The sequence below is a fragment of the Bombina bombina genome, chromosome 11 (assembly GCF_027579735.1).
Source record: "Bombina bombina isolate aBomBom1 chromosome 11, aBomBom1.pri, whole genome shotgun sequence".
Taxonomy (NCBI): Eukaryota; Metazoa; Chordata; class Amphibia; order Anura; family Bombinatoridae; genus Bombina; species Bombina bombina.
Window position 1 is genome coordinate 161,508,034 of NC_069509.1, and position 15,237 is coordinate 161,523,270.

Consider the following 15,237-nt stretch of genomic DNA (forward strand, 5'->3'; position numbering starts at 1 on the left):
AAACTACTACAGAGAGACAGGTAAAGGGAAGAAAATAAATTAAATATAAGAGAGAATTTTTTTAAGATTTTCTTTTCTATATTTTATTATTTTTATTGAGAAATCAATGTGAAATCAGTAACATTTATTATATTCTGATACACAGTACTGTACACTTCATTGTCAAGGATTAACAGAATATTTCTTCCGATGTGTGTTTGCATACAGTCTCTGATTCTCATTTGTCCATTGTGAGAAGTACAAACGTTTCAACTCAATTCAAATTAGCTGAACAATGTAACAGATATCGGAGTCTGAAACTGGAAGTGAGTGGTTTAAATGAGAAGAGAGGAAAGTGGGGGGAAGAGAAGAGGAGAGAGGGAGAGGAAGCCGAGGGAGAGAAGTGTTGGACAGAACAAACCCATCAGGCCGTTAGGTGTGTTAAGTCACATTTAATGATTGTTCCCAATAAAATTTAACACCCAGGAAATAGTTGAGTTTTTTCCTTTTAAGGTAGCCATATTCCTCCACATTTAGGAGTTCAGTGGTTCTGTCTATCCAGGATTGTTTAGGTAAAATTTTCTTTTTTTATATACTTTAATTCCACTATTTCAAGCCAAGACTATATCATCCTCTGCCGGCTTTAGAATGGAAGCATCTTCCTCTGAACAGCACTCCGGGAACGAGGAGTTAAAAATACAATATAGCTACGCAAATTGTACTACGCAACTTGCGTAGGGAGATTGTAATTTAACTCCTCCTCTGTCGGTTTTCACTGATGTACAGCCAGGCACTGTAGGGAGTTGCGGCGCAACGGGTGACACCATCAGAGGAGATTAATTCCTGCTTAATGGTGTCAAGGTCCACCAACATCTTCAACCAGTGGATTAGAGCATGCTATTTTTTCACTACCCATGGTGCAGCTCCTGATATGACCACAGCTGTTGATGGGCAGGGTCGTGCAACTGCCAATTTCCTGCTTGGGAACAGCAGTTTTCTGTGTCTCCTGAGCAGAACTTTACATATGTGTTTAACCCATTTGCAAGGTTTAAATACATAATGTTCTAGGGTGAGTAATGCAAACATTACACACTTTAACAAATTAGAGCATGCCATTTTTTTCACAAGTTTCCCTTTATTATATATATATAATGCCCCTTTAAACACTTGTTGTTTCTCACAGTGTCAAGAAGGTATTGTTTGTACCTCAGAGGCGATACGCAAGACAACATGTTAAGATGACAATTGCCTGGTGTGTGTCCCAGAATAAATAAGTGAATTTTCAATGCCTAGGGCTGCACAAAACCTAAATACGCCAACTGCTCTAGTATCACCCTTAAGGCGGTGACACACTGCAAGCGATGCGGCTGTGCATGCTCAGTGTGTCCTGCCTTTTCATCTCTGTGCGCTCAGCCGTGTCAGGTCATGTATCTGAGCGTTTAGAGTTTAAATATTTGAACTTCAGAAGCGATGCGGCGCCAAGCAGCTGCTTCGCCTTGTACCACATCGTTTGCAGTGTGTCACAGCCTTTGTACTCAATACCTGTATGTATACAAATATTCTGTCTAAATAAGTGTTATTTGGAGGTATGAAGGCAAAGTCTGGGGGCAGCTGACGCAGCTCTAGATACTAAACTTTAGGAGGCAAATACTTATTCTTCAGTGCTCCGTGCACAGGCCAGGAGGACTGAATCAGGGAAGCCCTTAAGAGAAGTTGCAGGTGTTCTATGGATGGAGTTAGGATAGGTGGAGACAGAGCAGTGGGTGTTCAGAAGACAGAGCTGAGCATGCCATTCACAGAGTAGTTAAAGGGACAGTATACACCAATTTTGATATAACTGCCCGTAATAGATACTACTATAGTAGAATAATAGGCACAGATACTGATTTAAAAATCCAGTATAAAACCTTTTATTTTTTGAGATTAGTCTGGAACACCCACTGAAAAGGGTTGAGAGCAGACCCTCCTCTGCATATGAAAATACCTAATATACAAACTAGACATGTGCACAGCGGAAAAAAATATTTTGGTTAGTTTCGGACCGATTTGGATTTTTCCGAATTTCGTTTTGGATACATTCGAATTCGGATACATTCGAATGTATTTGTTTCAGATTCGAATAAATTTGAATGTATTTGGATGTATTTGTTTCGGATTCAATTCATAAATTGGGAAGTTCGGAATATGTTATGTTGATTCAGATGGTTCCAAGTTACACAAACAGAATTATTTCACTGTTCTATCTCACTAAATCTCACTAAATAAATTTTCTATACTGAATTGTGATTAGTCCATGGCCATTCGAATGTAACAAATAAATCCAAACTAATTTGGATTTATTAGTTACAAATGCATTCGGATTAGTTTAGTTTCGTTGCTAGGGTAATTCGGAAATTCGACTCGATTAGAATCTCCATATTTGGCTAATTCATCCGAATTTCGATTTGGAACGAAATGAAACACACATGTCTAATACAAACAGAAGCAAGGTGAAGTCTGTATACATCAGTATACATCTAAAATTTTGGGGTTTGGTTAGGAGTCTGAAAATCAGCAAAATTGTATTTAATAATAAAAATAATAAACTATATATTTTTACAAAAACACCCCCCAGATGGGCTATATAATCTGATCATCTACAACACATTTATGCAAAGAAATTTAAGGGTGTTTCTATATGGGAAGGGACAGTGGCATGGAGTGGTAGTTTTCACTCTACCCCTCAGCCCAGTAAAATAGGGGCAACCAAAAAAGATTGGAAGTGCTTTTGCCACTACCAAGCAGTCTGGAGGCATAAGCTCGTTGGTCAGGGGTTGTCTGTGGGTGTGATTGAACAATTCCAAGGGCAACATTGGGGTAGTCTCTGTGCATGGCTGGGAAGTCTGGGGCAAAGTTATGGTGTTTCTTTATGGGGTTTAGATTTCAATAGGGAAACCAGGTTAGAAGGATATAACAGAACTCCATGCCATGACAATCCAACAAAATGCAGGACATATGGAATATTAAGCTTTGTCAGAACCTATTTTTTTTACAGCCTGGAATACCCCATGCCCAGATTACTCCATCTTTCTCCCCGTCTTTTCTCCTGATTCACTCTGGTACATTTTCTTTCCAACATCCCATGTCACTTTTCTACCAAACATTTTCTGTAGGACACAAACTATAACTGTAAAACAAAATAAAGGTTCCTCCAAAGCTATAAAATACATGATCAATACTAAGTGTTCCTATCAATTCTTATCACTAGAATTCTATGGAAGTGTATTGTGGGATCTTGCAATAAATATACATTTGCACAGTACTGCTGTGACTATATATATATAGTGACTTTATATCTCTGCTTGATATTGTTATCCACTGATATTTGTAGGAGGGGATTTGCATTTGGTTTATTATTAATCCATATATTTGGCGTTAATACCGTTGTTTCTTTTTTTTACCCATAAAGTGTCCCTCTCCTAATCCTGGGGAATTTGCAGCAGACGCTGAAAAGCTGAGAAATCTTTAATGCATTAAACTGCTTAACTGGTGACAGATTTATGCAAAATAAAAGTATTTTGTTTCTTTTTTAGTAGGGTCATACTGCAAAACCTAATTCTCTGAGATGCATAAATTCTGTTATAATCTTAGATGGTGACTCTTTATTATTGACGTAAATTAGGGCATGTTTACGTCTTATCAACCCCAAAAATAAATGAATGTGAAATGGTCAAATAGGGACATTTTAGTCAACTTTGTATATATCTGCATAGTATATATATATCGTAAGGGACATAAAACACCTTGTAATTACAAGACATTTCTGATGTTTTACAAGAAATGAACATGCCAGCCGAGTGTTAAATCATTCACAACAGATTAACATTTTGTTTGCTGCACTTGTTTTCCAGTGGCCCAACCACTTGAATTATTTAAGGAGCTTACTTATACTTGTTGCTGGAGTAGACACTTGCATGCAACTGTTATTTTGTTACAAAAAAATAATTTTGGCCAATTCCACTTAACCAAAGTAAAATTAAAGAGACATAGAAGTCAATAAAATGCCAGCAAGATCATTTGCAATACAAAGTGCATTAGTACTAACTGCGTAGTATGATCTGTGCCCAGTGTACTTACCAATGGGCTCCGGTGTTACTAGTCTTAAGCTTGGCCCCGCAACCGAGCATTTGGTGCCAGGCTCAGACCACAGTATACCTTATACGAGTACAACCCTAGCGCATTACTGACCTTTTGTATTCCTTTACATAACAATCTACACTGTACTTTCATGAAATGAATAATAGGAACCCATGTTAATAATTAATGATTTATTCCAAAAATAAATCAATAATACAGCCTACGTGTTGTTTAATATCAGCACTACAAAACTAATATTAATACATCTTATTAGATAGATAATAGACAAACCTGTAGGTAGATAGATAACAGAGAGAGAGGGAGAGCTAGATAGCTATATATAATAGACAGAGAGATAGGTAGGTAGATAGATAGATAACAGAGAGATAGATAGCTAAATATAATAGATAGATTTATAGATAGATAGATAGATAGACAGATTGATAGATAGATTTATAGATAGATAGATAGATAGATAGATAGATGGAAGGAAAAATACCTATATATAGAGGACAGACAGATAGATATAGATAGCTATGAAGATGTTAGATATAGATTATTTCCCTGAACTACAATAGCAGCCTGTTTTTTATTAACAGTACAAAACTATGGAAACCTTTAATAGCTAAATCAGATACATAGACAGATAGATAGATAGATAAATGTCAGATAAATTATAGATAACAGAATGACAAATATAAAGAAGACACATATATATATATATATAGATTGTTTTTCCTTGAAATACAACAGCAGCTGGATTATAGGACAAAGAGAAGTCCAGTTAAATAATTCACTGAAATAAAGATGAGGTTTTTACTTGGAGCAGTGCACTCTGTGTATACAGAAACCTGCTTTGAATTTGATTCATATACCCCTGAGCCTTATAAAATGTCAGTGACAGCCAAGGGCTGGAAATGATCATTCTCTGAAATGAATCAGGTTTAGCACTAAAAATACATTTCTCACCACTTGGCAATAAGCATGGTTAAGACATTTTAGAGTAAAACAAAAATGCTTTAATTTGTTAGAGGATTTTATTTTTTAATAAATTTCCATTTCTTACAACTTCCACTCTATTAGATATAAGAGATTTTTTATTTTTTTTTGTACAGCTTTTAACCCCTTAAGGACCAAAGTTTTTCCCAGTTTCTGTGATGACGAGCAATTTCACTATTGGTTCTCAGCTCGCTTGTTAAGTGGCCCAATACATATTATACACCTTTTTTAACAAACAGGCCTTTCTAGTGACGCCCTATATGGGTATATTAAAAAAACAATAAATAGGCATTTAATACTGAAAAATTAAAAAAGATTTTTTTTTGGCAGTTATCTTTATAACCATTTCTACAAAACTAGTGTAACTAAATAAAAATACCTCCAAATAGATTCAATATGTAATATGCAAGTAATTTATAGCAAATATATGCCAAATACTACAATTATGGAATGATTGGTTTAAAGAGACAGTCTACTCCAGAATCGTTATTGTTTAAAAAGATAGATAATCCCTCTATTACTCATTCCCCAGTTTTGCATAACCAATACAGTTACATTAATATACTTTTTACCTTTGTGATTACCTTGTATCTAAGCCTCTGCAGACTTTACCCTTATTTCAGTTCTTTTGACAGACTTGCATTTTTGCCAATCCGTGCTGACTCATAAATCACTCCACGAGCATGAGCACAATGATATCTATATGGCACACATTAACTAATGCCCTCTAGCTGTGAAAAGCTATCAAATGCATTGAGATAAGAGGTGGCCTTCAAGGACTTAGACATTAGCATATGAGCCTACCTAGGTTTAGCTTTAAACTAAGAATTCCAAGAGAACAAAGAAAATTTGATGATGAAAGTAAATTAGAAAGTTGTTTAAAATTACATGCCTTATCTTTGACTAGACTTTCCCTTTAAGTTGATGGGTTTACCATCACTTTAAGAAGAAAACTTTGATAATACTTCTACAGTACTATATTATATAAAGGGATGAAAGTCCAAATGAAACTTTCTTGATTCAGACACATTATAAAGAACATTCCAATTTATTTCTATTATCAGATTTACTTTTTCCCCTTGGTATTCTTTGTTTAAGAGTATACCTAGATGTGCCCAAGAGTGTCACCTGATATATGGCAACAGTGTTTGTAACATTGTTTTTAACAAAATGGCATTACTTTGTTGAGCACTAGAGGCCAGCAGTTTTTACAAATGCAAACAATAGCACCTTAGACAGATGCACGCTCTTGAGGTTATCTAGGTATGCTTTTCAAGAAAAAATATTAAGAGAATTACATGAAACACAATTTTTTTATTTAACAAAGGATATCAAGTGAATGAAACAAATTAGATACTGGGTCAATTCATCTCAAGTGGTCCAGCATAAGTTGCTTGACCATTTTTAATTTTCCTATTTTTTTTTTTTGAGTGATTACCTCTATGTGTTGGTATTGCAAAACCACCAGTTTTTTAATTATTTAATTTTACTTGGTTTGACCACGGCAGCCATCTTTGTGTCATGATCCACGGCAAATTTTGGTTATACAGATGTACCTCAATATGTCTCAGGTCAGGATGGTCCTAGCTCCTTGGAACAAAAACGTATGTCTAGAGCACTTTACAAGGTACGTGTATATATATATATAAACATTTCTTGTTCCATAGACTTAGAACTTAAGGGTCAATTGATAGTGGAAAGGGTTTGGGTCTCAGTGGAGGCTTTGAAATACCAATACATGGAGGTAATCACTCAAAACAAATGTTTTAGGTAAATGAAAAATGGTCAAGCAACCAACTTGACAATTCTTGAACCACTTAAGATGAATTGTCCATAATAGAAGTAAATTGTAAAGTTGTTTAAAGGGACAGTCTACACCAGAATTTGTATTGTTTAAAAAGATAGATAATCCCTTTATTACCCATTCCCCAGTTTTGCATAACCAACACAGTTACATTAATATACTTTTTAAATCCATGATTACCTTGTATCTAAGCCTCTGCAAACTCTGCCCCCTTATTTCACTTCTTTTGACAAACATTCATGTTAGCCAATCAGTGCTTACTCCAAGGTAACTCCACGGGCATGAGCACAATGTTATCTATATGGCTCACAAGAACTAACGCCCTCTAGTTGTAAAAAAATGTCAAAATGCATTCAGATGAGAGGCGACCTTCAAGGGCTAAGAAATTAGCATATGAGACTACCTAGGTTTAGCTTTAAACTAAGAATACCAAGAGAACAAAACAAAACATTGATGATAAAAGTAAATTGGAAAGTTGTTTAAAATGATATGCCCTCTCTGAATCATGAAAGTTTATTTTTGACTAGACTGTCCCTTTAACTATCTATCTGAATCATGAAAGAAGAATTTTGGGTTTCATGTCCCTTTAAGTCAATATGACAATAGAAATATATTGAAACGTCTATTACTTGCTCTACCAGAGTCATCTAAATCATGTTTCATTTTAACTTTCATGTCCCTTTAACCAAGCTGTCATTGACCTACTAAATGCTAATATTCTTACTGATAATTGTAAATACAGGAATAAAACAGCGTTGATCTCCGGTGACTGCCTCATGCCTTTACAGTAAGTAACCATGGTCACTTATAATGAGCAAATTAACTTTGGTTTTTTTTTATAAACAACTCTTAGAAATGTTTACTGTGCAGAATAAATATTAACAATGCAAACGGATTAGCCAATGAGATATTTATGAAATGCGGTCTCCTAGAAATAGGAAATGAACATACAAGTGCTGTGAAATATAATACAATGTTAATTATTGTGCTATAATATATAATACTATGTAATGAAAGCTGATCAGTAATTGAGTCATTATTAAATGCTTTCTGTTTCCTAGTGATGGAATAAAAACAGATATGTAAGAGATCTGAAAGATAATACTACATTACAAGTTTATTATCTAGGATGAATTGTGTCCTAGGTTACTCTAAATTAGGAATGTGATGTTCTGGGGAAACAGGAGTTCTAATAGTTTATATTAATGTAGTGGTTGTTAAAGGGATATGGAACTCAACATATTTTTTGGGGGGTTTATATCCCTTTAAAATTAACCTGATAATTAATAAAGCTTAAAGGGAAACTAAACCCAAATTTTTTTTCTTTCATGATTCAGATAGAGCATGCAATTTTAAGCAACTTTATAATTTACTCCTATTATCAATTTTTATTTGTTCTCTTGGTATCTTTATTTGAAAAAGCAGGAATGAAAGCTTTGGCGCCTGCCCATTTTATGTTTAGCACTTGGGTTGTGCTTTCTTATTGGATGGCTAAATGTAGCCACTAATCAGCAAGCACTATCCAGGGTGCTGAACCTAAAATGGGCCGGCTCCTAAGCTTTACATTTCTGCTTTTAAAATAAAGATAGCAAGAGAATGAAGAAAAATTGATAATAGGAGTAAATTATAAAGTTGCTTCAAATTGCTGCTATATCTGAATCATAAAAAAATTGGGTTTAGTGTCCCTTTAAAGGTTCATAAAGAAATATGAGTCTTCTTGTAATTATATGGTGTCAAAATCAATGTTTCTAAATGCATCTGGCAAGAATGGCAGTTATCTAGCAGGTATCATAGTCACTGAGCTACTGCTGGCGTCTTTGTTAACATTATGAGCTCAACATTATTTGGTATAAAGCTGAAAGTCTCATATGCAATTTCCTTACTTCATAATTTAATGTGATAATAAAATTACACATATATATCACAAAAGAATCAATGTATTGCAAAAAAACATATTTTAAAAGCATTTTAAACTATGAATTTGTTAGCAAGTTTTGCATTGTTTTGAAGTCCAGGGATACACCACTTGTAAAGTCTCTTGAGTATGTTTATCATAATGTCTTTGCTTTGGCCAATCAGACAGATGTTAATGGGATCCTACACATTTTACCCAATCACTGTGCAGCATATATTAGCATCAGGGATTTGTATTACACAGGATGTGCTACAGCCTCTCCAGAGGAAACTATTTCTTGAGAGCACTACAATGTTTTTTATAGCACTACATTTAAAGGGACCGTAAACACCACAAGAAACTAACATTAAGTGACTGTTAGAATCGGTAGAATGTTTTATAATCTTGTTTGCTTCAACTATTTTCAATAGCCAAACTCTACCCACCACTATTTCTACCCACCATTATTTGCAGTTTGTAGTCTTATCATCCCTGCTAAAGCCAATTAGAAACGGATATGTATCAGGGTTATGCTTGTGATGCCTATCAGATGCATTTGAGCTCTTAGAACTGGAAAACCCACAATTTTAAGACATAGGTTACAGGGAAAGGGGGTAAAATAAAAATAAAATGCATTTTACTATAAATAATTAAACATTTTATGTTACAATGTCAAGGTGTTTAACCTCCTTTAAAGGGACACAAAACAATTTTTATGATTTGACAGTGCATGCAATAATTTTCCAATTTATTTTGATTATCCAATTTGTTTCATTCACTTTATATACTTTGTTGAGAGGTATACCTAGGTAGGCTCAGAAGCTGCTGATTGGTGGTTTCATATATATGCCTCTTGTCATTGGCTTTCAGCTAGTTCACAGTAGTGCATTACTACTTCTTCAACAAAGGATACCAAAAGTATAAAGCAAATTATATAATAGAAGTAAATTGAAAAGGTGTTAACATTTTTAAGATCTATCTCACTGGTTTTCAAACCTGTGTTCAGGCCTCCCTAACAAGACAGATTTTGAGGATATCTGAACTGGAGCGCAGGTGAAATAATCAGCTGATTAGTAAACATGGTAACCTGCTCTCATCCAAGTTAATCCTGAAAATCTGGCCTGTTAGGGAAGCACGAGGACAGGTTTGAAAACCAGTGCTCTATCTGAATCATAAAAGAACAATGTACTGGTTTCATGTCCCTTTAAGGGCTTCCAATTATTTTTTTACTTTTTAACCACAATAGAAAACTAATACACTGCTTGTGGTCCCTCACTCTTGTTTGTTGAGTTCATTACAACCTGGTTACCAATGGATATAATATTGTCTAGCAAATAGCAAAACCATGTTTCCGCAAGAGCCGTTCCTCAGATCATCACACCGCTAATCTGACTGTTAAAGGGTTACAGCACAAGTCTTCAATTACCTGGCATGTCTACTAACGTCTGCAGTTCTTGTTTCAAGTTCATGATTTCTTTGCACAACTGAATATCGTCAATCCTGTAAAAATAAGAGATCAAAACATTAAGGCAAATTATCTCAGCAATTCAGTTTATATTTTTTTTTTCTTTCTTAACAAGACATGAAACAGAAAGCGCTAACTGTTTTCTTGTCAACCACAAATCACCTTTGGCGCTCTGAAGTGAGAGAGAAATCTCATTTTATCCCTGTGCATAGATCACTGCCCAGGAGAACACATTTATTGCTCAACATTCATTTCCAATATAAAGTGAAGTGGTGATAAGTTAAAAGCACTCAACCTCCGTCAACAGGGACTCAGGCAGGCTAGGTTTTTAAAGGGATAAAAACGCTGAAAAATGAAAGGGATATAAAACCCAAATGTTCTCTTTCATGATTCAGATCAGGTGATTTTAAACAATTTTCTAATTTACTACGATTAATTAATTTGTTTTGTTCTCTTGATATTCTTTGTTTAAAAGGATACCTAGGTAGACTCAGGAGCTGTTGATTGGTTGCTGCACATAAATGCCTCATGTTATTGGCTCACCCACTGCAAAACACAACGTTTTCGGGGCCCCCCTTAAAGGGACACTGAACCCAATTTTTTCCCCGTGATTTAGATAGAGCATGCAATTTTAAGCAACTTTTATGGGAAATTACATTTTGGATTTTATGTCCCTTACAGCTCACCCTGTCCAATAATGGTGACAGTGTTGGTTGAAATTAAGCACAATTCAGGGGCGAAACTACAGGGGGTGCATTTTAAATAAAAAACGTTGACCTGCCACTGCCTGCACTGATGATATGTGAGTGTGACATGATGCTTCACTAGTGTCTCTGACTACAGGGGTTAGTGTTTCTGTTTTACCCATTGGTGTTTATGTGTGTGTGTGTATGTGACTGTGTGTGTATGTGACTGTGTGTGTATTTATGCATGTATTTGTGTGTGTGTGTGTGTATGTGACTGTGTGTGTATTTATGCATGTATTTGTGTGTGTGTGTATGTATGTGACTGTGTGTGTATTTATGCATTTATTTGTGTGTGTGTGTATGTATGTGACTGTGTGTGTATTTATGCATGTATTTGTGTGTGTGTGTATGTATGTGACTGTGTGTGTATTTATGCATGTATTTGTGTGTGTGTGTATGTGACTGTGTGTGTATTTATGCATGTATTTGTGTGTGCATGTATGTGACTGTGTGTGTATTTATGCATGTATTTGTGTGTGTGTGTGTGTGTGTGTGTGTATGTGACTGTGTGTGTATTTATGCATGTATTTGTGTGTGTGTGTGTGTGTGTGTATGTATGTGACTGTGTGTGTATTTATGCATGTATTTGTGTGTGTGTGTGTATGTATGTGACTGTGTGTGTATTTATGCATGTATTTGTGTGTGTGTGTGTATGTATGTGACTGTGTGTGTATTTATGCGTGTGTGTGTGTGTATGTATATGACTGTGTATTTATGCATGTATGTGTGTATGTATGAATGTGACTGTGTGTGTATTTATGCATGTATGTATGTGTGTGTATGTATGAATGTGACTGTGTGTGTATTTATGCATGTATGTATGTGTGTGTATGTATGAATGTGACTGTGTGTGTATTTATGCATGTATGTATGTATGTGTGTGTATGTATGAATGTGACTGTGTGTGTATTTATGCATGTATGTGTGTGTGTATGTATGTATGTATGTGAATGTGTGTGTATTTATGCATGTATGTATGTGTGTGTATGTATGTATGTGACTGTGTGTGTATTTATGCATGTATGTATGTGTGTGTATGTATGTATGTGACTGTGTGTGTATTTATGCATGTATGTATGTGTGTGTATGTATGTATGTGACTGTGTGTGTATTTATGCATGTATGTATGTGTGTGTATGTGACTGTGTGTGTATTTATGCATGGATGTGTGTGTGTGTGTTTGTGTATGTGTGTATGTGACTGTGTGTGTATTTATGCATGTATGTATGTGTGTGTATGTATGTATGTGACTGTGTGTGTATTTATGCATGTATGTGTGTCTGTATGTATGTATGTGACTGTGTGTGTATTTATGCATGTATGTATGTGTGTGTATGTATGTATGTGACTGTGTGTATTTATGCATGTATATATGTATGTATGTGTGTGTATGTATGTATGTGACTGTGTGTGTATTTATGCATGTATGTATGTATGTGTGTGTATGTATGTATGTGACAGTGTGTTTATTTATGCATGTATGTGTGTGTGTGTGTGTGTTTGTGTATGTATGTATGTGACTGTGTGTGTATTTATGCATGTATGTATGTGTGTGTATGTGTGTATGTATGTATGTGACAGTGTGTGTATTTATTCATGTGTGTGTGTGTGTGTGTGTTTGTGTATGTATGTATGTGACTGTGTGTGTATTTATGCATGTATGTGTGTGTGTATATCCAGCAAATTACAGACCTTGTTACTACAGCATGGGGGGAGGGGGTAAACAGTGTCACTATACAGTACCACTATATACAGTATGGGGGGGGGGGCTGGACTATGTCACAGACTACTGTGGTCAGTTTATAAACTACTGGGGCGGGTAGGATCAGGCCAGCCATCTCACCGTCAGATTACAGACAGTGTCACTGACTCACTATATACAGTACTGGTGGGTTAAACAGTGTCACTATATACAGTAATAGGGGGTCAGACCATCTCACAGACTGTGGGCACAGGGTATCTCCTTTTGCAGACATGTAATCTGATTCACAAAAAAAGATATGTATCAAATTCACTTTTTTTTTGGGGGGGGGGCTTTCTTAGATTCTTGCACCTGGGCCCTGTGGTTTCTAGTTATGCCTCTGGCACAATTACAAAGAAAAGCGAAGGATTGCTTCAGGTTCTACAAGGACTCTTTTCTTTAAAGATCCGTTGTAAATTCTCTGCGCTGAGTAAGGATCGTCATCACTCACGGAACTACATTCATCACCGCTACTTCAGGATTGGCCTCTGAACTACCACGTGGGTGTTACGTGATCATCCAGGAAACAATGGACGGAGCTGTATAAACACCTGTGCCAGGACTCTAGTGTGGTAAGCAACCGGCTACGAGATCAACTTCACTCCCCGTTTCAAGGTAGGCACATAAAGGTGTATAGCCCGTCCGTGTGTTCTGTCACAAAAGTGATTTAATAACAGTACTATTCGGAGGACCATAAAGGCTATTTTTACACTTGGGAATACAGAGAACTTTGAGCGGTCAAAGACATTGTCTATTGAGTACATAATAGACCAAATATCAGCCACTATCTAGATACCTAACGAGTGATTTTAAAGGAGTGATTCTAAATTGGTTGACCACTTGCTGTCTTCTAAAAGACTTTTGTTATAAACGTGTCCCTGGTGCAAATCAAGGCAAAAGCTTATAACAATTGAATTATATATGTTACTTAAGTATTAGGCACTAGCACTTTATATCATTTTATATCATTTTCAATCAAGTCTATACTGAATATACATTGTCTCATCTAGTTTTAAATTCCACTATTCAAAAACACCTAAATAAGGATTTTACTATATTCAGTTTGCCTGTTTTAGAAGGGTTTTAATTGACCAGTGATTTATTAATATTTTAACATATTTTTTGGTTTATTTGAGGTGTACTAAATATTATTATTATTATATATACTAACTAACAGATCTCTTTATCATTTTCTTATATTTCATTAATAAGCAGTCACCCCCACCCTGTAGCTGCTAGCACACATATACTATTTCTATTTTTTCCAGCACCCTGTCCAATAAACCTATCTCCTCTGTCATTTAAGGTTTTCCTGGACACTTATGAGTTACACATAGTGCAGGGTGTGCAGGGAGGAACATGAATAGTGCTGTCCGGGATCACTATGTGCTATCCAGGGGTGCAATTCATGTTCCCATCGGCACACCCTACAGCATGTGTAACTCATAAGTGCCCAGGAAAATATCGCTTTTATTTATTATTACGTTATTACAATTTTGTAGATCATAAGTGACGAATCACATATATACATTTTTAAATTATTTATGAGTTTATAGGTGATGTGGGAGTATCCAACGACTACGACGTTCAGCTGAAACGCGCCAGGACCCGCCCACTGTGTTGGTATACTTGGGGTGAATCCCTATGTAGTGATGAGCCGTGTTTTTTAAATTTGCTAAATAAAGAATCATTTTTACATTTTCTAAACTGCTGGGGCTGATCGCTTGTTTTGGAAGGATCACTTCACTGCCTGTACACAGCGTGTTCAATCCCGGCATTGCCGGTTGCTGTTTTACATATGTCATAGATGGTCTTAACATTTACTTATTAGAGTTCTGTATAAAAGAGGGTGCATACAATAATGAACACTGTCGGCCGTCCTACTAGACACCAAGGGATAATGAGGACAACCAAAGCAGAAACAGACACAATGTCCATATTACATCCAGCTTGAATAAGGCTAAGCTGACTTTAAAACCTACATTTTCTGACGGACTAAGTATAAATCTTCCTATCACTGATACATTATTACACACCCGACACATAACTTCCTCACATGGGCTTATTACTGCAATATAATATACTATCACTTTTTTTCTTTTTGTTCCCCATTATTTGTGAAATAGGATTTACAGTCATTTTTTTCTTTCTACAAACTTTCCATCAAATCAAGCGTATATTCTCTTTTTTACACTATCTTATCTCCAAGCAAATTTGTACATATACTTGTGCATTTATTGGCATTTGTTTAAAATAATAAAACAATGGTATTAATGTATTATCTTTTATTAGGAAATAGCTTTGCTATTTGTATCATCACACTTATTGCATTATTATATAGACATGTGCATGGCGGAAAAATTTGGTTCGGATCGATTCGGATGTTTTCAAATTTCGGTTCGGATCGATTCGAATTCGGAAAAATTTGAATGCATTTGTTTCTTATTCATTCGGATTTGAATAAATTCGGCTGGATTCGGTTCGGTTCGATTC

The 15,237-nt window shown here is 35.6% G+C and overlaps 1 protein-coding gene across 1 annotated transcript in view; it reads right to left on the reverse strand.

Annotated features, from left to right (window-relative positions):
• Positions 1-15,237, reverse strand: part of BMERB1 (bMERB domain containing 1) — a 238,853-nt gene that overhangs the window by 11,641 nt on the left and 211,975 nt on the right. Inside the window, exon 4 of the mRNA XM_053695276.1 lies at positions 10,219-10,292. Within this exon, the coding sequence (XP_053551251.1) occupies positions 10,219-10,292 (74 nt within the window). The remainder of the gene's footprint in view (positions 1-10,218; positions 10,293-15,237) is intronic.